Here is a 24732-nt window from a genome sequence, read left to right as displayed (position 1 = left end):
GCAGAGCTGGATTTGGAGTTTATAGAAGATACCATTAAAATAGCTCCTCTTCTATTGTGGATTTCAATTTGGGCTAATGAGTTTGCATCCCTTAACAGGGAAATCCTGCGGGACTGTCTGTTATGTGATCATGCTAAGGAAATTCCCTGGCTGGCATATGTAAGAAAGGCAGCCAGTGTACTGGGGCGTGCAGACATTTTTGATGCTCCAGAGGGACTAACCAGGGTGGACAAACGGTGGGTGAAGGAGAACTTCCTAAAAATTCTTGGGGCCGAGAGGGAGGAGGTAGAGCTAAGGAAAAAGTCAGTGAGGGAATTTATTATGAAAAAGATGGGGATGGGCCCAGGGGCCTACCTTCTGGAGGTAAAACATGTGTGGGAAGGGACCCTTATTACGCGATTTCGTCTGGGAGCAATTTGAAGTAATTTGTGTTTTCAGTTAGGGCAGTTTGACCAAAATTCCATAAAATTGTGCCTGTGTGATGGTTCATCCCCACAGACCTTAATTAATTTTACTATGTTTTGTGAGTTTTATGCACCTTTTAGGAAACGCTATCTAGTCCTTATCCTGAGGGACAGGGGTTTTGTGAAATATCTCCCAGCCTTTTTGTGGCTGTGTATGCTTTCTGGTGCGTTGGTGTGGCAAGGGATAGGCTCCTTTTTAAAGGGAGCTATAACTTGGTGGAATAGTGTAAAGTTTTAAATCTTGTTTAGTGCTCATAAATTTAATTTATTTTATGGTTTTATCAAATGAGTATTGTAATTTTGAATGTAATTGCCTTTTTAACTGTTTTTATGCCTTGTTTATTTATATGTTCTTTCGGTTGAAAAGTTTTTAACCGAATAAAGTGACTTGATGATGATGAACCCAACCAGGAAACAGTTTTCGATAGGCAGAAAAGTGAAGGAGGGCTGGCCTGGGTTTTACATAGCTACGTAATTTCATATATAACATTTCTGGCCACATTATTACTAATACCATAACACTCAGCAGTCTGCAGCCAAGTGCAACTTACACCTCTAACATTCAAATAAGACATATCTGCTACCAAGGTTGTCCATCGCCAGTACTAATAGATTAGCCATCTCTAACAACAAGTATGGAATAATGGAAGAGCTCTGTCACACACTACAGGTCAATCAGAGGACTTTAATCTAGTCCACGAATGCAAGTTTGAAATATCTACATGCTATGGCTGCTTCTTTACATCTCACAATATCACTCAAATATGGAATCATAGTAACATTGTACATCACAGCAGATCTCTTCACTTCTCTCTCCCTCCAAACATGCCAGCTTAGGCCCACAGCCATACATTTAATTTCTGATAACCCAGTGCCGTACCCAGCTCAGAAGACTATAATCATGAGAAACACCATAAAGGGACCCTGCAGACCTGTTTGTAGCTGCCAAGAGTATTTAAAGCCATAAGCTGCATGATTACGTCTCCCACACTTCCTCATCAACCACAGGTCAGTACTCTGCATTTCATATCATGATAGCCGTATCTCGGGGGATCATCACGAACAACATGGAAACACTTCCAAAATAGGGTCAGAAACCAAAGACAACACCCATCCAACTTCACACCACCCTCTACTGAGTGGCCGGCTGCCCATGTACGCAAGAGCTTCAGTGCTACATACAGTGGTATTAATCACTTCACAAATGCTGCAATTCAATACAAGATTTAGGGCCTGATTACGACCTTGGTGGAGGGGATTACTCCGTCCCAAATGTGGGGGATATCCCATCCGTCGTATTACAAGTTTCATTATACGGATGGGATATCTGTCACATTTGGAATGGAGTAATCCCCTCTGCTACTGTAGTATTCAGGCCCTTACTGTTTGTACATCACCAAGATTTGACCTGATCCTATTAAAATCTTGTTTCCATCACACTTCAGAATTACAAAACAAAATGAGTTTATTTTGCTTTCTTAATTGCTGATATATGTTGAAATATTTGTACAGTTCAATTACAGATATTTTCATTTTTTGTGTATTAGAAAAAATTGACATCCTACAATCTTTTTTTTTTTTTTCTCACTTCCTAGTTGTTGGGCAAATGGAGCATGTGATTCTGCGGCTGCAGTGTTTTCCACTTAACTATAAACATGGTGCATTTGCAACATAATCCATCATCTGCTGCAAAATATGCAGATTTAAAGAAAAAAGTTCCTATCTCAAATGATCAAAAGTTAATAAAATGCTACAACACATGCTGCCATGCAGTAGAAGGTCCTTTGCAATGTTGACTAGTCTCCTTTCAGTTACTTATACCTGTATTTGGGTGTGGAACTGATACTAACTAAGTGAAACCTTTGCCCAGACAGTGCTAATGTGTATAAATGGAAAAATATGGAAGTAATACTACCACAAAATGTGTTACTTTAAGCTCCATAATTTATGTTTTCTTGCTGCCTAATTTAGTCAACCTTTCTGCATAATGTAGGCCTCCCCTGCTGCATAATTTCAGTGGCCCTTCCTGTACCCCAGAGAGAGTGTCACATTCTCATTTACCAAAATTCTCTTCCTTTGCAGTCAGAGAAAGAAAAGTAAACTGCATCGCCACATTAAAGGAATACGCTGCAATTTGTCAGAAGACAAATGGCCTGATGTACATCCTGGCGGAGGGGAATACTCTTTCACAAATGTGACAGATATCTTGTCTGCCTTATTACAATCCCATTATATCTTATATATTGTAATATAGCAGACAGGTTATCCATCATGTGTGTGACAGAGTAGTCCATCCGCCAGCATCTAAATCATAACCATAGTCTGAGATTTACCCCCTGTCTTTGAATATGTTGCAAATGTAACAAGATAACAAAGGTATTTTAGTGCTCATTTGCCTTTTTAACTCGAGCATGTTTTTTTGCCGATTAGCCTGCATGCATTCAAATATGAATCCCCCTCCCTTCCTCCCCTACCCAGCTACAGCCCAAAATGCATTATTATTTTGGTGTCTATTTATCACTTTTCTCGGGTATGTCCAATATGCACTAAGCATTGTATCATCCACTTGTGACCTAATAAATTATTATGCTATTTTCTATTGCACCATTAACTCGGTGTTGTGCTACAGTATTGTCTGTGATATAACCTACAACTTTTGGTGTTCCAAAGGAATGGCTGAAAATGTTTTCAGCCACTTAATCGAAACCAGTGGAACCATTATTGTTTATGCACCGTATTACTCCTACCATTTGCGTTGAATAGTGGGTTGCAGCAGTGCTTAATTTGTTGAACAATCAGTGCCGGTGTCCAAATCAGAAGGGCGTGACTGGCACAGGCGCACAGAATACCAAAATTGCATAGACCGGAATCAACTTCATGCCTCTTTACCTGACTTCCAGACACTCCCTGCTGCTTTCTCTCTCTTCCAGGTTCCTGCTTTTTCCCTTTGAAAAGTTTTTTCTGTCATGCATTCTCTCATTCCTTCTGCCTTGTGTGTTTTCCCTCTTTTGCTCTCCGGAAATGTTGGATGGGAAAAACCAGGGGCCAGTCCCAAAAAATGAGTGCTGGTGTCTCATTCCCCCACCGCCCCACCCAAAGGCCGTAAAATTAATCCACTGTCTCGAATTAAACACTGGGGTTTCCCCAATTAATGAAGATGTGTCATTACGGCTTGCAAAGGTGATCTCTAAATTCTGAATGAATAGCGTCAGAATACCACACTCAAAATGCACAAACGCTTTTCATAATTTGGAAAAAAACGTCTTTCAGATGCTGTTGATTTAGTTCCTAACCTCAAGTGGCTGAAAATGGTAAAACAAGAACTTGTGATGTATATTGCTGCAAATTAACATCATAATAAAAGCAATAATCTGTAGCCCTTAGTGTGGCATTTCATTGCAGCAAAATTGTTGATCAATGACTTCCAATGTGTAAGACCTGCTTTGGGAACTGTTGTACTTGGTGAGGGTGGAATTTAAGTGTATTCCTATTGTATAATGTATATGTTTTCATTTGACTACGTATTCCATGGTCGCGAGTGCACTGCTACCTGCAGTTAGCGGTTACTAGCTGAACGGCAGACGCGCTCGCTGTGACTACGTATTCTTTGTACTAAAATTTCAAATAAAGATACGTTTTTCACAAACTTATTAGTAAGCTACTTACTGAAAAAAACTGGTGACAACTTAGAGAGCTTGCAGAGCCCATACAGGTGTTTTCCTCAGTTTGCCGCTGCTCTGATTAACCCCTTCGCTGCGAGGCCTTTTCCCTCTCAGGTGGCAGGCCTTTTTTTTGGCTATTTGGGGTAGTTCGCGCTTAGGCCCTCATAACTTTTTCTCCACATAAGCTACCCACACCAAATTTGCGTCCTTTTTTTTCCAACATCCTAGGGATTCTAGAGGTACCCAGACTTTGTGGGATACCCTGAAGGAGACCAAGAAATTAGCCAAAATACAGCGAAAATTTCGTTTTTTAAAAAAAAAAATGGGGAAATAGGGCTGCAGAAGAAGGCTTGTGATTGTAAAATCACCATCTTCCCAGCTTTCTGGAACAGGCAGAGTTGAATGAGAAAACCCAATTTTTCAGCACAATTTTGACATTTTACTGGGACATACCCCATATTTACAATTTTTGTGCTTTCAGCCTCCTAGTTAGTGACCGAAAAGCTAAACATTTCTGAAAAGTAGACAAAATTCTGAATTCAGCAAGGGGTCATTCGTGTAGATCCTACAAGTGTTTCCTACAGAAAATAACAGCTGAAATAAAAGAATATTGAAATTGAGGTGAAAAAAACAGCCATTTTTCTCCACGTTTTACTCTGTAACTTTTTCCTGGGTTGTCAGATTTTTTAAAGCAATATACCGTTACGTCTGCTGGACTCCTTGATGAACCTACAAGCCCTATATATCCCCGCAACCAGAGAACCCTAGGTACCCAGAGCCAATAAATGAGCAGCACCTTGCAATGAGTTTTCATTCTATACCAGGTATACAGCAATTAATTTGCTGAAATATAAAAAGTGAAAAATAGGTACCAAGAAAACCTTTATCTTGTGCCTATTTTGGAAATACAAAGTGTTGAGAAGCAGTGGTTATTTGAACATCTCTGAATTCCGGGGTGCACATACTACCATGTGAATTACAGGGCATTTCTCAAATAGACGTATTTTTTACACACTGTCATAAATTTGGAAGGAATAAATGTAGAGAAAGACAAGGGGCAATAACACTTGTTCTACTATTCTGCGTTCCCCCAAGTCTCCCGATAAAAATGGTACCTCACTTGCATGGTTAGGCCTACTGCTAGCGAAAGGAAATGCCCCAAAACACAATGTGGACACATCACATTTTCACAAAGAAAACAGAGCTGCTTTTTTACAAAGTGCCTAGCTGTGGATTTTGGCCTCTAGCTCAGGGGGCACCTGGGGAAACCTAGCAAACCAGCACATTTTGAAAACTAGACACCTAGGGGAATCCAAGATGGGGTGACTTGTGGGGCTCTGACCAGGTTCTGTTACCCAGAATCCTTTGCAAACCTCTAAATGTGGCCAAAAAAACACTTTTTCCTCTCATTTTGGTGGCAGAAAGTTCTGGAATCTGAGAGGAGCCACAAATTTCCTTCCACCCAGCGTTCCCCCATGTTTCCCAATAAAAATGGTACGTCACTTGTGTGGGTGGCCTAGGTGCCTGCAACAGAAAAATGCCCAAAACCTGTAGAGATTGAGGGGATAGCACAGCGGCTTGATAAGCACATATTTTTCTTTTCTACATCTTTTAGGCTGACTGTACTTTTGGAACCCACACAAGTGTCTCACTTAGGAGACTGAAGGGAACTTTGGGTGGTAGTAAATTTGTGCCGCTGCAGTGATCCTATAAAGAAAAGTGATTTTTTTTTTTTTTTTTTAAGCAAATGTTGAGGTTTGCAGAGGAGTCTGGGTAAGAAAGTGTTTGGGGATCCAGGCAAGCCACACCACCTTGGACTCCTTGGGGGTGTCTACTTTTATAACATGTCTGGGTTTGGTAGGTTTCCCTATATGAAGGCCGCACCCGGGACCAAAAACATAGGTCCCCTCCCACCCACAGGTAGATTTGCAATAGATAAAGTTGATGTGTCCACCTACTTATGTATTGTTCCAAACACTGAAATTGTGAAGAGAAAAGCACTTTGGATATGTTGAAAAGACCCCCCCCCACCCCCACCCACCAACCAAGTTGGTGGCATGCTTCATCATCGGGATCCCACCCGAGACACCTAGCATGTCACAGGTGTGCTGGGACGCCTGATTACAGCGGAGCAGGTTTTGTCATTGTTACCAGGCATACTGGTTGGATTTGGCACGAGGGTGAGTGATGGTGGCACGAGGGTGAGTGATGGTTCAGTGGATAAAATTTTATTAACAAGAGATTTCACAAAAATAAAATGCACTGTTAATAACTGAAAGGCCAAAAAACTGAACCAATTACTCACAGCTAGTGACCAACCACTTTACTGACCATTCACACACCTTCCATACATGACATGCACAAGACCATTCATGCCGCCAGCCACGTGCCCAGCACATTACAACGCATCGACAGACAGCGCCACTCAAGGGCCCACCACTTTCATACGCCCACATGCCTGAAATAGCAATCACACCAGCTGATGAGTGTGTGGACTGACGTTTGGCTGACACCGCCAGCCAAGCGCCACCCCACTCACACCGCCAGCCAAGTGCCACCCCACGCACACCGCCAGCCAAGTGCCACCCCACGCACACCATCACTTTTTTTTATTTTTAAACAACAAAGAAACCACTAATTATAAAAAAGTACAAAACTACAAACACAAAAGCTCTACTTAAATACATGTCAGTAATGCCAACTGTGAAACTGAACATATAAAAATAAAAAACAGCAGTTTACGCTCACGGAATTCCCCAATAATTCTTCTGCGTGTGTGGTAGCTCCTGAAACAGCCACCCACACTCAGCCCAGGCTTTGAAGAACAATCAGGGCAGTACATCCTAGTCTCCTTCCTGATACCTCTTTGAGCACAGACTCTACATCTCTTAGCAGGAAAGTTTTTTTTGGGCTGTGTGAGGAATGTGCTCAGCAAAGTGACGATCTTTCAATCTAGCCACATCCCCCACCACTGCTTCTCTAGGAACTCTTGCCTGTTCCAGCACAACAAGGCTCGCTATGATAGACTCCTGAAATTTCACTAATGTCATCCTTGACTCTGGATAACTATCCTTGAACACAACAAAAGCATTTAAAGTTGCTAAGTGGAATAGGTGAACCACTAATTTCTTATACCAAACATAAGACTTGCGTGCAGCAGTGTAAGGTTCCAACCTCTGATCTACTCTATCAACACTACCCATGTGCTTATTATAGTCTAAAATGCACACAGGTTTGCGCACTTCCGCAGCCTGACCCCAAACAGCCACAGGTGAAGTACTCTCATCATGGATGGTACTTAGCATGTACACACCCCTCTTGTCTACAGATTTCAGAGCTAGCAGCTCATCATTCCGCAAGGCACTGCACTTTCTCAAGTTTTTTTTTTTTTTTTTTCACAGACAAGCTCTCTTGGATAGCCTTTCCAATTAGAGAGGATTGTGCCACAAGCAACAGTGTCCACTCTGAACAACTCCTTGAACAACTGAACTCCAGTGTAGAAGTTATCTACATATAAATGGTGACCTTTGTTAAACAGTCGTCTACCAAGTTCCCAAACAATTTTCTCACTAACTCTAAAAGTGGGTGGACAACCAGGGTGGTCAATATTGGAATCCCTACCAGTGTAGACCCGGAAATTATAAACATATCCTGTACTACTTTCAGACAGCATATACATCTTAATTCCATACCGTGCCCTCTTGCTAGGAATGTACTGTCTAAAAACCAAACGACCCTTGAACAGGACCAAAGACTCATCTACAGATATTTCTTTGCCTGGATCATTGATCTCTGAAAACCAGTCAAACGAATGATCAAGGACTGGTCTAATCTTAAAAAGACAGTCAGAATCAGGGTGATCTTGTGGCAAGGCTAAAGCATTATCTACAAAATGCAACATCTGAAGAAGAAGCTCATACCGCTTACAACTCATGATGGCAGGAAATATAGCAGTTGTCATCAAGGGACTAGTAGACCAATATGAAGACAGTGATGGCTTCCTTATCAGCCCCATCAAAAAAGTTAAACCCAAGAACTTTTTCAACTCTTCCAGATGTGTGGAAATCCACTGGCTAGCTCTAGAGTGTGGCCTAAGTCTGGCAGCGTTGTCCCTCAAAAACTGCTCTGCATACAAATTAGTCTGCTCAATAATCTCTTCCAAAAATTATATTGTCCATAAACAACTCAAAAAAGTTGACTGGCAAAAAGTTTTCTGTATTACCTCAACACCCTGGGAAACCAGTAAACGCAGGCAACTGTAGCTGCTCCATGTTTGGTGCAAACCACGTGTCAGGTCTTCCAATGGGAAGCCTTTCAGCCGCTGGCTCCTGCACCATCGGCACATCAGTGTCCTCCTCTAAAACAGGCTCTTCATCAGCACTGAGAGCGGTTCCATCATCAGATGATTACTCTCTGACAGAAAATTCACTTCCAGAATCTTGCACTTCCTCCTCTGCCTCAGATGCAGAGTCAGTCTCATAATCATGGTAAGAAGACGACTCAAAAAGCACACCAATAACCTGCTGAGCGGTCATCCTACGGCTAGCCGTGATCCTTCCTACACAAATCAACTGGACAAATGCACCACCAACAACCAGCACTGTGTAAGATAAGTAACAAACAAAGTGTAGCTTTATCACTAAGGGTTATAAACTCAAAAACTATACCGCTGACTTGCCTGAAAAATCTTGACTCACCAGCAATTACTCTGCACAGCAATCACCAATGAAATCCCACTAAAAAGAGAAAAAAAGCAAATTAGACATAAGACAACACAATAATCATTGTGCATAAATCTAAAGACAATTTCACACACAATCCTGCATTCAGTAACCACTTACAAACATGTAATTCATGCATTGCAACAATACTCCTTTTGAGTAAATTTAGTTACTTACCTAAAACATGCAACTACGCATACCGCAGGACAGCCCCTGCCACAACTGCAACAAGCCACAGCAAAGGACGCAAAAGCTTTGAACTAGAACAAAAGGAAGAAATAAACTGTTATTATCATAAATGCAAATACTTTGCCAGTTGACAAACACCCGCCACCAACCATTTTTAAATGTTCCCTTGTGTCAAGTGTTCTCTGCTTGGGGGCAGTTGGGCCTTAACAAATAGGCCAATCTGCCTCAAAGGGATGCAGAAATGCCATAGAATATATTCCCCCTTTGGAGGGTGACCCTTGCCCAAGGGGCCACCCCCCACCACAAAGCACACACATGATCCCTGGTGCAAAGTGGATTCTGCCCCCCTTGAGAGCAGATGGGCCTGAAAAAAAAAAAAAAATAGGCAGAGCCACCTGCTTTGTGCCCAAACATGACTCCTTCCCTTCTAAAGTGGGCCGGAAATAATTTCTTCTCTGGAAGTGTGCACACTATCGTCCGGGGCAGCCAGGGTCAAGTAAGCAACATGACCCTCGAGGGACTTGAGTTCCCTTTTAAACCTGTTCTTGCTGCCCCTGCCGGTCACCTAAGGAGCCCCCACCACACCCCCCTTCATCCAATCGGCTCACCTCATGGGGTGAGTGCGATTTTCAAATTTGCACGGCCCCCACTGTTGGGCCACCGCCCGGAACCGGTCCGATCTGGCCTGGGGGCGCGCTATGCCTTGATGCGCACCCCATGCCCACAGGTGAGGGACAGTATCAATACCTCCAACCAAATAGCCAAATAGTTCACACTGGTTCCCACCTATGATCCTCTCATCTGGAGGAGCGTACTTAATTTTTACAGTAAACAAAGCAGACTGAAACCTTCCTGTGATAGAGAATATAACAATTCTCAGGCCATGTTTATTCACAACCACATAAACACGACATAAAAAACATCATCACATTTACTGTAATTTTCTTTCATCCTTAATTTTCAATATTTATTTACAATTTGCAGCTCAAGTCATAGTTTAGGTTCTTTAAGGGGAGTCATGGTTGTCCACCCACCAGGCACCTATGGCATTGACTGTAGACTGGGGGCGGTGTCCCCCCAAACCAATTGCGCTTCACAAAGCGAGACTTAACTGCCCCCTCAAGATAGAGGAGGCATGGGCCAGCATGAAAGCTGTCCCCCCAATCCAACCATGCCTGAGCCAACCCTAAGCAAGGGATCCCCCGGGCACCCGATGGGTATGGTCCTGAACATACCTTGGTCCCCTGGCGCAGTCTCCATCCCCCCAAATTCAAAATTCCAGGGCCATGTAATGGAGTACCATGGGGGGAGCGGTAGCGGTCGTCCCGAGCCCCTTTCCTACACCCACAGCACCGCCACCCTGGTTGAGCCAAAAGGCTTCTGATACTGTCTTGAGTTCACCTGCACTAGTATTCTTGATGCCAAGGTTATCCACCTGCTTTGTGCCCTAATATGACTCCTTCCCTCCCAGAGGCCTGGTTGGTTTCTCGACCAACCAGGCCTCCCCCCCCCCCCCCCCCCCCAAACACAAGATGCTCAGTTCTGAGAGAGAGAGAGAGACTGTATTGAAAATGCTACCAGGTTCTCAACAAACACAATATGTCCACCATCCGACAGGTGTATTCCATCTTCGTGGAACATTGCCTCTCCTCGAAGGCACCCATGTACAACAGTCCTTTGCACTGATGTGTTCAGAAGCCGTTTCATGCGGCTGTTCAGCGACCTGGCTGATTCATTAAGGGCCTTCCTTGAGCGCCCTGACCTCCAAATTTTCCTAGGAATGATATGGGACCACACTATGATAGCCCCTGGACACCATTTCGCTAACCAGGAGATCTCACCATCAAGTCCTCAAAAACCGTTCTCCTCCCGATTGTTGGCAGATCATTGCTTCCCACGTGAAGGATGATGACCACCGGCGGCGGAAGCCGGCGTCACAGAACGTCCTCGACAAGCTGTCAAAGACCATCAAGGCGCAGACACCCTTTTGCTCTTCAAAGAAACCGGAGACCTGCGTCATGCGCCCGACTGCGGTACAGGTTGAAGAACGCCACGCCCGCCACACAAAGGAATGTCCAATAACCCAAACACTGGTGGGAGCCATGTGCCCAATGGTAAATTGAGAGGTCCTGAGAACAGAAAGGAAAAAAACATCACACATGTGATCATTGGCGTGTGGCAAAAAATTGTTCCTAGATCATATGGAGGGGTACGTAGCGCTTATAGCAATCTGACTTCCACCTCCCAATTCCTTTGACCGTCTCGGTATTGACCCCTGCTCCCACTGCTGATGTTGCCGCCCCTATCCTAAATGAAAGGGAACTAAATTTGCCATGCATGCCAATCGCCAGCAAGGCTTTTCGCAATATTTGGGAAAACTGATACCTAGTGAGTGGGACAACAGATGCATGAACCAGTAAAGAGGTAGAAGAAACCTGGGGACGAATCTGCAAGTACCTTTGAAACTGCACACACTGGGCAACCACTGAAGTCACCAGCCCTCCCCAGTACTAACTGTTCACGCCTCCCCGACTGGTCTGTCTTGGACCATGGTATAATAATTACCAAATCCCCCTTTCAAGGGAACATGAGTCACCAAAATTCCGCCTTGAATGTCCTGCTTAGACCTGGCCACGAAAAGCTCTGTAAAAGGCAAGCGCAAAGGCTGCTGAGACTAGAGTGGCCTCGAAATCGGAGTCACAGATACCAGTCAGGGCCCCCAAGACCTTTTTCCAGCTTGTCCATGTCAATGGGACACCGCTGGTCCGGGATTGACCCTTCCAACCTTTCCCATCCCTTGAGTGCTTGTCTGATAAGAAAAGATCGAGAATGATCAGATCCCCAATAGTTTGGTAAAAAAGGCTACAGCTGAGATGTGGCACCTGGCACTCACAGCAGATTTACCCTGACCTCGCAAAAGCTCAAGAAAACCCAACCAACTACTCAAGGAACCAGGCTGCACTAGGGGGTTGGCAGATGTGTGATTTCTGTAACTATGAAATGTATTCTCATATGCCCATCTGGTTTTTGGTGTGAGGCTGGCTGCCACTAGATCCGCCAAGTGTGAGTTCCAAGATTCCACAGCTGTCCCGGGAAATATGTGGGCACCAACTCGGCCCCTGGGTGGAACTGCCGAAAATCCTGTAACTTGAAACAAGACAATGCACCAGCTGCATTATTAAAAATACCTGGTACATGTTTTGCCTGAAAAAGAATGTTATTCTTCAAACAGATCAACACCAGCTCTATCAACAGTCCTATCACCCTTCTGCACTTAGCATGTTGAAAATTAATACTTTGGACCACCGCCATGTTGTCAGACCAAAAAACCACAGATTGATTGCAAAGTTGGTCTTCCCATATGTGTAGCGCCACCACTATAGGAAATAACTCAAGGAAGGTGGTTGTTCTTAACCAACCCGGATGCCAAGCCTGGTACTCCAAATGGCCCCGAAACCACTACTACCCGCCGAATCAGTAAACAAACCGAGTTCCTGATTGGACTGCCGAGGGGCCGGCCACACCACTGCCCCATTGAAATCCTGAAGGAAAGCCAACAAAATCCTTAAGTAATTTCTTACTTCCGCAGACAACCGAGTTCTATGATGCTTCTCCCTCAAGTCAGACATAGACTGGGTAATAGAGTGTGAGAAAGGGTGCCCCATTCGTGTGATCTGCAGGGTAAAATTAAGTTGACCCACCAACACCTGTAACTGATGCAGGGTGACTTTTTTGGGCCACCAAGCAGGCTTCTAAGGATGCTCGGAAAGCCATGACTTCCTCCTGGGGCAGTTGTGCACTCCCCCCTCACCGAATCGATTTTGATTCCCAGAAATACTAAGGATGTGGCTGGACCTGTTGTTTTTTTTCCTGAGCTAAAGGGCTGCCAAATTCATCCATCAGAGATTTGAATGCAGTCAAAGACTTAGCACACCTATCTGATCCACTCGGTCCTAGGAACAAGAAGTCATCTAGATAATGAATGACATTAGGTGACCCTGAAACATGTGTAAAGACCTTTTCCAACAATGTGCTAAATTGCTCAAAATATTCGCAGGAGACTGAACAACCCATAGGCATGCATTTGTCTTAATAAAACTTCCCTCTGAATTGGAAGCTCAGCAGATGGTAATCATCAGGGTGAACAGGCAAAAGTCTGAAGGCTGATTCTATATCTTTTGCCATGAGAGACCCTTGACCCAGTTCCCTCAAAGTCAGGGCGCCATCAAGAGATGCATACTTTACTGAGCAGAGCACTGGATTGATTGCATCATTCACAGAGGGTCCGCGTGGAGCTGAAAGATTGTGTATCAACCGAAATTCACTGAGGTCCTTTTTGGGAACCACCGCCAGGGGGAGCAAACAAAATCATCAAGTGGGGGGCTGTCAAATGGCCCAGCAATCTTATTCAAACCCAATTCCTTCAATATCTTGCGTTCAGCTACCTCTTGTGCCATGTCTAAAGACGGCTGGTTTTGAATAAAATTTGGGCCTTGCACCCCTGCAGATGGTCTTCTAAAATCATAGCTGAAACCTTCATACACCATTTGTGAAACGTTGTGCCGAGAATACAAATTAGGCCAAGGGTTCATAGCCAAGAGAGTCACAGGTGAAGGGTCCCCTGGGACCAAGAAAACATTATCCTCATTTCTGCCCACCCTTTTCTTTGGACTTCTTGAAACATTTTAACTCAGGATGCCCTGCCGTAACGCAAATGGAGCAATTGTTCTTGAATCTGCAGGAACCCAGCGGCCTAGAACATATTTTCTTGTTGCAAGCCCAACACGCCACTTTGCGATCCCCGCTGAGTGTGGGCCCCTGAAAAAGAGACAGGACATTGGCTTCCGGTTTCTTCAGCATCATATAGCGCAACCATGCATTAACATCAGTCTGATCCCAGCACATAGCAGGATTTGATTCTTTTTTTTAACCTGAACGCTTTGTCATAATCCTTCCAACTGGTTCCTCCAAACTCCTCATGCGGGCCCACTATTTTATTCAAATAATATGCAGTTTGAGGACCTACCATAGCTATAAATACTTTCACATAGGCAAAATAAAAAAAGTTCGCAAACAGGCACAACCATAATACAGTAATTAAAATTACAACTATAAATACTTTCAGGCAGGCAATATCAAAAAGGGTGTTCGATAAAAATACAATAACAAGTTCTGGAATCACTAATGAACTAATACTGCCATCCACTGGCTAAAACTATACAAAGAAAATTGCACAATGTAAAAACTGCATAAATGACAACATTATTTCAACTGCTTCTTCCCATGCCACCCCTGAGGAAAACACCACCTCTCAACACAAAACACCAGCAGAGAACAAACCCCTGCCCACCCCTGCCCACCCCCGAATACCACCACGACCCCACCACTCTTTACCCTGTCTGTGATGCCTTTCCTGGTCCGAGGGCCCTAACAACCATGGCAAAGTAGCAAGGGCCGGTTGCAAATGTCAAGGCAGACCTTTAAATCACCAAGCTGGGGTTAAGCAGCCAGCTGCCATTGCCCCCGGCCAGAGAGAGGTGAAGACAAGGCTGAGGGCAGCAGAGGTCAAGGCAGCACAAGGGCGTCGCAGGAACAATCCTCTGGGCAAGAAGAATTCCTCTAGTCCTCTGGAGTTGCGCACACGATCGTCAGTGGCAGCCAGGGTCAAGTAAACAACATGACCCTCGAGGGACTTGAGTCCCTTTTTAAACCTATTCTGGCTGCCCCTGCCGGTCGCCCCAGGAGCCCCCACCACACCTCCTTCAACCAATGGGCTCACCCCATGGGGTGAGTGCGATTTTCAAAATTTGCGCGGTGCCCACTGCCACCCGGAACCGGTCTCATCTGGCCCGCACCTGTCCTGCGGGCACTCTATGCCTTGGTGCACGCCCCCTGCCCAAATGATTTTAAGCAAATTGAACACACGCATAAATATTTCCCAATACAGGTAAATTTGTTGGGAATGAAACAAAATGACAAACAGCAACATAAAAATAATGAAAGGATTATTAAAAAAATAATAATTGTTTGCAATGTTTAATAAACAAACTGAGACATGGCCTCAAATAACTTTGCATAAATATCACCATTTTAACAAGGTCAAGGAAAAACACCTCCCAAGTGGAGTTGAGAATTACTTAGCTGCTGTTGATGCAGATGGATTTCAACCTACGCGTAAACCAGCAATTTTGTTTAGCCTCTAGGTAATGAAGGCAGACAAATATTTGATAATTTTCCACAGGCAGCTCCACCGTCAGCTGAATCAGGTGATTGGAATGAATATTCTGGGGCTATTTGCAGATTGAAGTTAAAATTTTCAGAGGAAGATAGCGTCTTGTTGGAAAGATTTAATTTTCCATGGAAGAATTAATTTCGGTATTAAGAAGTCTTGCAGGTACTTCCAATTTTGGGGCATCATGTGACATTTATATCAGAGACCAGTTTCTCTACAGTTGCTTTTCGAACAAAATTCAGGAAAGGCTGTTAAGTTGCAGAGACCGGTCTCTGGCTGAATTTACTGACCTTGCTAAAAGCATAGAGAGAGAATTTCTTTCCACTCGAATGATGAATCAAGAGCAAAATGCTATTGCAGAGACAGGAATGATTGCTGTTTGGGAAATGAATGATGTTGATGCTTTTTATGTAAAAGGCAGAAATTTGAAAAAGGGACATTGCATTACTAATGTATTTTGAAGTAATTCCGGGTCAAAGTCACATTAAGTAATTATTCACAATGTCCTGCTATTAGTCAAATCTATTTGAGATGTAAAAAAATAGGTCATTTTCAGGCTGTGTGTAAAAATAACAATACTGAAGTCAAGGTACATAATGTTGATGTGGAAGATGAAATTTCAAAGCTAGACTATGCTGTTGTTCTTTTATACCTAGAGTTTGATGTACCTATGACCAACAAAGTCAAGGACCCTCTTTGTAAAGTGCAAATAGGTTCTAGTATAACGTTGGACATGATGTGTGATTCTGGGGCTCCTATAACTATTATTTATGACCCATTTTTCCACCAGCAATGGAGCAAACATAAAAAGTAAAAAAAACTCCAAACATGAATCCAAAGGCTTATGGCGAGCAAGATATAGATATGGTAGGTTACTTTGTGGATCAAATAATGCATCTGGGGAGATAAACTGTGACAAAAATGTACATAGCAGTAAAGGGAAGACAAACAGTATCGTGGCAAAACTTAGCTAGGTTAGATTTGATGTTCGTGCCTGATGTTGATCTGCCTAGAAGAGTTGCAAATGTTCCTATTTCAAGTTTTGAACTGTAGGGAGTATACAACTCAAAAGTTTTAAAAGATTTTCCAAAAATATTTGGTGGGGAACTTGGACATCTACAAAAATAGACTGACAACATTAAGTTAAAAATAAACTGTTCCAGTATGCCACAAAGTTAGACCGATTCCTCTAAGTGTTAGGTAAGAATTAAAGTCCGTGTTGGACTAGATGGTAAGTGAAGGCATTATTAAAATGACTGTCACCGCAGAATGGGTGAGCCCCACTACTATTGTGAGGAAAAAACATGAGGACATTAGATTATGTGTGGACTTGAGGAGCCCTAATAAGAATATTCATATAGACTGTTACCCAGTACATAAGGAACAAGATCTACTAGCTTATATTGGTGATTCTTAGTTTTTCACTACACTCAATCTAAAATCAGTGTGTCACCAGCTACATTGAGAGGGAAAAATCATAGGATTTGACACCATTTGTTACCCCATTTGGGACATACAAATATTGCAGGTTACCTTTCGGTTTGGCCTCTGTGGCTATTGTCTTTAGGTGTCTAAAGAACACCATTCTGGAAGGAATAGGTGGTGACCAAGCCTTTCAGAATGTTGTGTTAATTTATGCACAAACATTGGAAGAACACAATCTAATCCTAAGAAAAGTTTTAAACAAATATAGGGAGCATGGAATTACTCTTTGTAAGGAAAAAAGAATCTTTGAAGGTAATGCTTGACTAGTTAGGTCATTTAATTGGTTCAGATGGTATTTTAACAAAATGTTCACTAATTAGAGTGATAGAGGATGCAAAGCCACCTTGTGATAAAGAAATATTGTGATCATTTCTGTGGCTAAGGGAATATTATCACAATTTGTGCAGGGTAATACATATATTGTACAGCCGTTGAATAATTTGTTAAAGAAAGGTGTGAAATTTGTTGCTGGACGTAAGTGTTGTTGCAAGCCAGATTGCGTTAGGTGCTGTTTTTCCTCAATTATCACATTAAAAAACAACATACTGTTGCCTTCGCATCTCACTCACTTTCTAAGTCTGAATCTCACTCTAGCACCATTGAGCAAAAGGAATTTGCATGTTGTTGGGCTGTAGAATGGTTCAAAACCTACCTCTGGGGTTCTGCTTTTGACCTTTTCACTGACCATAAGCCACTCATTTATCTTTTAAATGGAAATGGTTTGGGAAAGGCTTCTTAAAGACTTATTAGTTTATTATCTAAACTACACGGGTACAAAATGCATTCCAGGAGGAAGAAATGTTCGAGCAGGCTGTCCCATTGGGATTTATAACACAACTACAGCTCAAACGGCTGGATGGAATTAGACCAAATTTGTCAGAAAGGTAGCTTTTGATCCAGAAAGAACCCTTTTTATTGTTTGGTATAAATCTGTTCAGTATTTTTGAGATATTAAAAGAAAACAAAATATTGTTGTCTGGAGGTGAAAAGTCTGCGCAAGTACTCCTGAAATCGTGCAGAGATCTGATTGGCTGCCAATACTTCAACCAGGAGTGTTGGCAGCCATCTTGGGACTCAGCTTCAGCAATCTAAAAAAAGATTTAAAAAAGGAAAGAGGGCCAGGGTATGGACACTCTGACCCCTTAGCTTTGGTACACCACCAGGGCAAAAAGCAATTTAAAAAAAAGATTTTTGCTGCAAATTCACAACGAATTTGCAGCAAAAATTTTAAAAAACAATTGTGGCCTGCTGCACTTGTTTTGAGTAGAGCCCTCGGGTGGGCCAGGTCCTGGGGGCATTTTCTAACAAAAGGAGGAGACGCACAGGGCCCCTTTCCTAAGGCTCTGAGCCCCAGGGACCACCACCCCCCTTAAGCTTTTTTAAATAAGTGTGTGTTGCGGGGGTGTGTACCACCCGGCACCACCACCTCCCTGGGGCAAAACTGTTGTTTTAAGGGGGAGGCCCAAATAACCTCCCCCACAGCCCTGGGTACCACCAGCTCCCCAGGGCGGAAAGAAAATGATAAAGGGAGTCCATTGCAAACTCCCAGCCCCGGGAACCACCACCTCCCCTGGGCTGTTTAAATGTTGGAGGGGGGCCCCATGGCCACCCTCATGGAGCCAATCAAAGCCCTGGGGACTGCCACCCCCCTGGGATGGCTCCTGCTATGTCTTGGTGTGTCCACCCATTATGGCTTATTTACATCAGCCAATAAAACAATTAATATGTTTTAGATACACAAAGTAGTTCAACTACACTAATCATAAACGAGTACAACGCAAGCAAAATAAAGGAACAAAATCTCTTGAAAGCCAATAAAGCTCCCTCATGTTCGACTCAAAATGGCTGTGTGTTCTCTGTTCACAGGCACATTTGGTGTATGGAAATAGAATTATAACGTTTTATATATATAGCGGTTGCTACTACAGTTTCATGCCACTGCAAATCTAAACATGTTAGTTTTCTGCTACTGAATTGGTGGTGGGTTAAACCTTACAAATGCACCTGTCTTGGACTACGATAAATATTAAAACTCTGTGAACTATATTGTCGCCCAATATCTATGGCTATACCTGTGCACAAATCACGGCACCTGCCACCACAGGGGCAATCCTGAAAGGATTACATGCAAAAAGATATGGATAGTGCACCACTGCGCAAAGTCAGTAAAGTCCAGTAACACAACGTTGTCTTTTAAAAATCTTCATTTTTTATTATTGCTTTTTCTTGAACAAATGAGCAATCAGCCAACGCGTTTTATCCTACACAAAAGGACTTCTTCAGGGCTTATATTTGCATGGTCTTTAAATTGATTGTCTTTCCATATTATTGGAATTAAATGACCAACCTATTATTACCTATAACATACGGGATCAGCCATGTCCGTCCCGGTCGGCAAAGAAAGTAAAAAAATTACCAAACTCAGGTGTACTTATTTTAAGCATATTGGAAGATGACAAACTGTTTTTGGCTCAAAGACCTTCATACCTATGACCTGCAAACTATACTCCGGTCTCAGCAGCAGGGCTCTAACCCACAGAGCTCTCTTACCTCCAGCCCATGTTTATTATTTTTCACTGCTGTGAAATAGCTTGATGCTTCACTCAGTCTTTTGGCAGAAGTCAAAATCTTGCTAAAGACTGGGGCATGACCACTGCGCTCCAGCACCACTGGATGTTAAAATGTACTGTTAAGTTCAGAAAACGGTTTGTGTTCTGAGCACTGTTCCTTTGCTGGTAAAGATACAAATTAGATCAGCATATGGAAAGATCCCAATTCTAGCAGCAAGTTTGTGTTTAATTTGTAGAAAATTAGACAAATACTGTTTTTTTTTGTTCTACAAATATGAGTGAAAGCAAATATGGCGGAGAGAGTATGTAGGTAGTTGCGACTCGCTGCGCTTTGAAGGGGGGGCAGCGCGCCGAGGGGAGGACAAAAAACATTAAATTCAGACAAAGTACAAACGTACTTGTGCGCCGCCGGTCCTCCATCTCCTTGCAGGCACAGCTCCCAGGCTGCCCTGTGGCCAATCCTGAAGCTACTCAGAGCAGCATTAGGACTGGCTGGGAGCGCACAGCCAGGGAGCTCCCAGGCAGACTGGGAGCCTGTGATTGCGCTCTCCAGCCCCGCAACCCAGCACCAGTTTGGAGAGAGCACAGTGCGCATGTGTGTTTGGTAGGCCCAAGTGCAATCTTCTCAACCGCGTCATCCCAAATGGCCCTGCCCCTTTAACAATGAAAAGATAATAAACATGGTATACTTTCCTTGTAAAAGGTTTGCTGGTGTTGCTGCTCGCAGAGGGGATGACGCTCCTTCGCCACAGCGGGGGAGCAGCAGATGTATGTAGGAGGTTAACGAGTTTGTGGGAAATTTGAAATGGGCAGTTCACCAACAGATTTGCACTACTGGCAGCTGCTTCTTCTGATGACCATGATTCTGTTGGAACAGAGGTTCATCTGTGACTGCCCTCTTTTTTACATCCCTTTATTCTTATGCCGCTTCCAGCAAGTTCCATTTTTTTCACCCTACTTTCCAGCTCCCCTGTCTGGCTGCCCTTCTGAGATGGCTTCCTTCTTCCTGGCCCACTTCTTATCTGTATTTGTCTTCCTTGATAGCGCTCCACCTCATGCACCCCTCCGCCATCCTCTCACAGTTAAATCAATTAGTTCATTACCATCCGCTCTTCCTACCGCCGGTCACTGTTTCTCTTCCTTCTGTTGTTTACTTCAGCAGCAGAAGCACACATGTAAGATTCTGTTGCTGAAATTCAGCTTGCACTCAATCCTCTATTTGCACTTACACCACACTGGTATAGCCCTGCCTCAGGGTCTCAGGGGGACCCAAGATGCTGTAATGATATGTAGTGCTGTAAATCTTAAACTATTTATTAAATAAAAAAGGACACTTTTTAAAGGGTTTTTGCAATCTATAGAGCAATTTTGACAACTTCAGTGCAACATAAATAATAAGCACCTGTAGGACCTCCTATCTGCTTTGGAAAGTGTTATGAACAGTGAAAATCAGAGGTGATTCTGGAGGCACTGATTATGAGTTTGGCGGGTGGAAAAGCCCACCTGCCATACTCCAGTGGTTGGGTTACCGCCTAGGTGGCAGCCCTCCTGCATCCCCTATTACGAGTTTCCAGCTGGGCCAGTGGGAAACAGCCCACAACATTGACGCCAGCTTGTAATCAAGCCGGCGGCAATGTTGCGGTGCGTCGGGTGCAACAGCCCCTGTCGTGCTTTTCACTGGCTGCTTGGCAGACAGTGAAAAGCATGACAGAGCTGTCCATTGGGCTCCCAGCACCCCGTCTCCACCCGCTTTTACATAGCAGTGCAACTGCCATATAAAAGCCGATGGAGAGGGGGCTCGTGATCCCCAGGGCAGCGCTGCCTGCAGTGCTGTCCTGGCAGATTCAGACTGCCTGCACAGCCAGGCCATAGGCAAGCAAAAAAGGGGCATTGGGAGTGGTTCGACCATGGCGCATTCAACAAGGTCATAATGTGGAGGCCGTATTGCCGCATTGGTGGCGGTCCGGCCACCACCGCGAGTCTGGCGGTCCTAGGACCACTAGACTCGTAATGAGGGCCCAAGTGTTGGAATTGTGTTTGTGGCTACAGTAATAAAGAGTATGTTGTAATTGCAATAGTTTATCTTCAGCTTACAAAGAAGGAGCTGATGGCTCCAAATCCTCAAACAGTATTTGCTTTGTTAGTGTTAGTGGGGAGAAGCCCAGCCCTCCTCCCCATTCCTATTTTCACTCTTTGTTCCATTTCACTGTCACTAGATGGGTTTGTTAATGATTAGGAAATGCTAGGCAATGGAACTCAGTGGCACAGCTTGACCTGAGCCATCAGAAGGCCTTGGTTTTTAAACAGGCTAGAATACTGCTTTGTCTAGGAAAAATGAATGTTGAATGCTAAAACCACTTTTTTAATGACACTAGTCCAAAGTTTTGCTAAGATGACCAATACAAGAAAAACTTTCTCCGCATTGCTGATGTGAGATGACTTCTCGTACTACTTCTTTTGCCTTAATTTTCTCTAATAGATTTATCTTTGTACTGCCTCACCTTGGTCTTTCACATCTGCACAAATGCTTAGCAGCTGTCCATCCGCTCCCTTTATCTATCTGTGCTGCTTTCCTCTTTGCTTGTCTCACATCTCAATGCTCATGACGATTTTTTGACTCAGTTCCTTCTGAATGGTTACTTTCACCTAAGACAATAGACTGAAATATGAGGCATAACTTTATATTCTGCGGATGGAGCCAAATCTATAGGGTCTTCTAAAGCACATTATCTTTCTAAACCTGTTAAGGCTGGTGTGAAATAGAGCTGTTTGTAGTTGCACAAGGGCCCACATTGCTACTCATACAAAGTACATCTTGCTTTGCTTATTCCTTTGCTTTCTCATCTTAGTTCAGCTAGTTTGCTTTGTATTTTCAATCTCTCTCTCTCTCTCTCTCTCTCTTTCTGCATCAGGGGTGCCCCACCAGGAGCTGGGACCTTTAAAGTCAAGAGGACCGGTGGAGTTCAAGTCTTGTACAGACACAAGACAGTGACTGCAGATGCTTCCACAAATCTGTGGCCTCTGGACAGTGAAGTGGAAGTGCTTGTGTCAATGGATTCCCCAAGTACTGACCTCAATGACAACAAGGTGATAGACTTCGTGTTCTGCCCCACACTGTTTGTTGCTAATATTTTGATGTCTATTAACTGCTCTAGAACTGTCTAGATTATCTGCCTTCATTGCAGTTGTGCTACATTCTTGTTGCATTGTATTTCCTACAGCAAATATGGCTACTCGGGGTATTGACATGTCCGAAAATTATTTGAATGCACACAAGATATAATATTACTTGCTATCTTGGCATGTGGCAAATAACATGAGGAGATGTTAGTTTTTCAAAGCCAAACAGAAACCTACCAGGCTCCCACCACTTTGATGCCCCATTTAGACCTGATCTTGGGCCCCGTACTCTCTTCTGTAATGAAAACCTTTCACACCACCTTGTCCAAATGGATTGAGCAGAGGTGGATGAAACAAAGACTGAAACACTTTCTCCTGTTTCCCCTGAATGCTTGTCATTTGCAGACTATTGACTAGCGGTTGTGCTCCAATTTTCTTGTACTTGATACTTGAAGCCAATGTTATGCCTACACTCTGATCTCTCCTCAAACTAAACTTTATTCTTCATCCTGCTTGATCTAGATTTAGCTCCAGGCTAAGAGACTTAGATGCTACCTCCACTATGGTGCACTCAAAGAACGATGTTTTAGAGCTAAGCCTCAATATATGGGGTTACAATTAAACACAGTGGTCACTGTGTGGAGTACACAAATTGTGGTTTCAATTTGTTGAAAGCTGGCAGATCTAACAGTATAATGGGAGCACTACCCTCTGAGTCAAACGTGTGGAGCGGGCCAAACTACCTACACCATATAACTAATATCTGCCTCAACCACATCCCACAATTCTGAGAGCTGTCCTTTGTCTCCCTGTAAAGGAGATGCCAGTTCAATGTTTGAGTACACAAATCCCTCTAAAACAAGGACCCAACCTACCAGACCAGCTTTATCTCCCCAGACGAAATTTCAAAGCCACTCCTCTAATCTAAGAGGATTCTGGCTATACCTCACTCCAAACCAATCTTGTGACTAAAGTTTGGACCTGTGTGTTAAAGTTTTAGTATTCCTTTTTCACAATTTCTCTGAGACATCACTTGCTGTCTACTTTTCTAGAAATATGACACTCTTAGAGAGAGATTTTACCTAATCTTCCTGTACACCTGGGCCCACTATGCTTTTCGGGTACCTTGATGCTGCTTATGGTGAATGTGTCTGTTAGACCTGGCATCCTTGGTGTGGTTTCCCCAGTCTTTTTGCCACTACTGCCTGTATTTTTTGACTGTGTGATGAATTTCGTTTTTGCTTGTTTTGGTACTCTGGGCATTTACCACTGCTGATCAGTGTAACTGCTCTCTGTCAATTGTGATCATGATTGGTTATCCATGGTTTGCATATTTGGTTTACTAGCAAGTCCTTAATATAGTGCACTGTGTGTGCCCCGGGCCTGTCAAATCAAATGCTACTAGTGGGCCTGCAGCACTGATTGTGCCTCCCACATGAGTAGCCCTGTAAACATGTCTCAGACCTGCCATTGCAGTGTCTATGTGTGCAGTTTTAAACTGCCATGTCGACCTGGCAAGTGCACCCACTTGCCAGGCACAAAACATTCCCTTTCAGTATGTCAGACACCCCTAAGGAAGGCCCGAGGTAGCTTCATGGGGAGGGTGCAGTGTATTTAAAAGGCAGGACATGTGCTGGTGTGTTTTACATGTTCTGATATTAAAATACTGCTAAATTCGGTTTTCACTACTGCAAGGCCTTTCTCTCCCATAGGTTAACATGGGTATTGCTTTGAAATATCTTTTGAGTGTAATTTCCCATTGAACGCAGATAGATATTTCAAGTTTAGTGTCTCTGAACTCACCATTTAAAAAAACATCTTCAGTTGAAGTTGTTTTTTGAAAATGCCATGGTTGGAAAGTGGGCATTTTCTTGTTTAACCATTTTGTGCCTCTGCTTGTCTGCTGGAATACACGTCTGGGTCAGGATGACAGTTGGGCTGTTTGTGAATTCACTCTAGACAGTAACTCAAAGGGACCTGAGGTGTGTCCTGCATATCCTGATGGCTCTTCCTGGGCTAGAGTGGTGGGAGGAGCTGACACTTGCACCTGAATAGGGCTGTGCCTGTTTTTGCACAATGCAGTCTCTAACCCCCTTGGGTGTGCCTAGGACCAGGGCAGGAAAGGCAGGGTCTTGTGCACTTCAAAAACTCTCCTTTGAAGTTTGTCTACTGTAAAGGCAGAAATGAGAATAAGTATTGGACTGCTGACCCCATAACTTTAGAACACTTCTGGATCAAGAGGAGACTCTGCCAAGGAGAAGAGCTGAAGAGCTGTGAGAAGGAGTACTG

General features: G+C 43.6%; 1 protein-coding gene across 1 annotated transcript in view; it reads left to right on the top strand.

The window, feature by feature from the left end:
* LOC138300897 (protein-arginine deiminase type-3-like) overlaps positions 1-24732 on the top strand; it is a 385604-nt gene that overhangs the window by 105140 nt on the left and 255732 nt on the right. The window contains exon 2 of the mRNA XM_069240756.1: positions 22236-22410. Coding sequence (XP_069096857.1) covers positions 22236-22410 — 175 coding nt within the window. The remainder of the gene's footprint in view (positions 1-22235; positions 22411-24732) is intronic.

The sequence above is a fragment of the Pleurodeles waltl genome, chromosome 6 (genome assembly GCF_031143425.1).
Source record: "Pleurodeles waltl isolate 20211129_DDA chromosome 6, aPleWal1.hap1.20221129, whole genome shotgun sequence".
NCBI classification, from domain to species: domain Eukaryota; kingdom Metazoa; phylum Chordata; class Amphibia; order Caudata; family Salamandridae; genus Pleurodeles; species Pleurodeles waltl.
The sequence above is the reverse complement of the archived record's forward strand: the minus strand, read 5'-3'. Positions and strand labels throughout refer to the sequence as shown.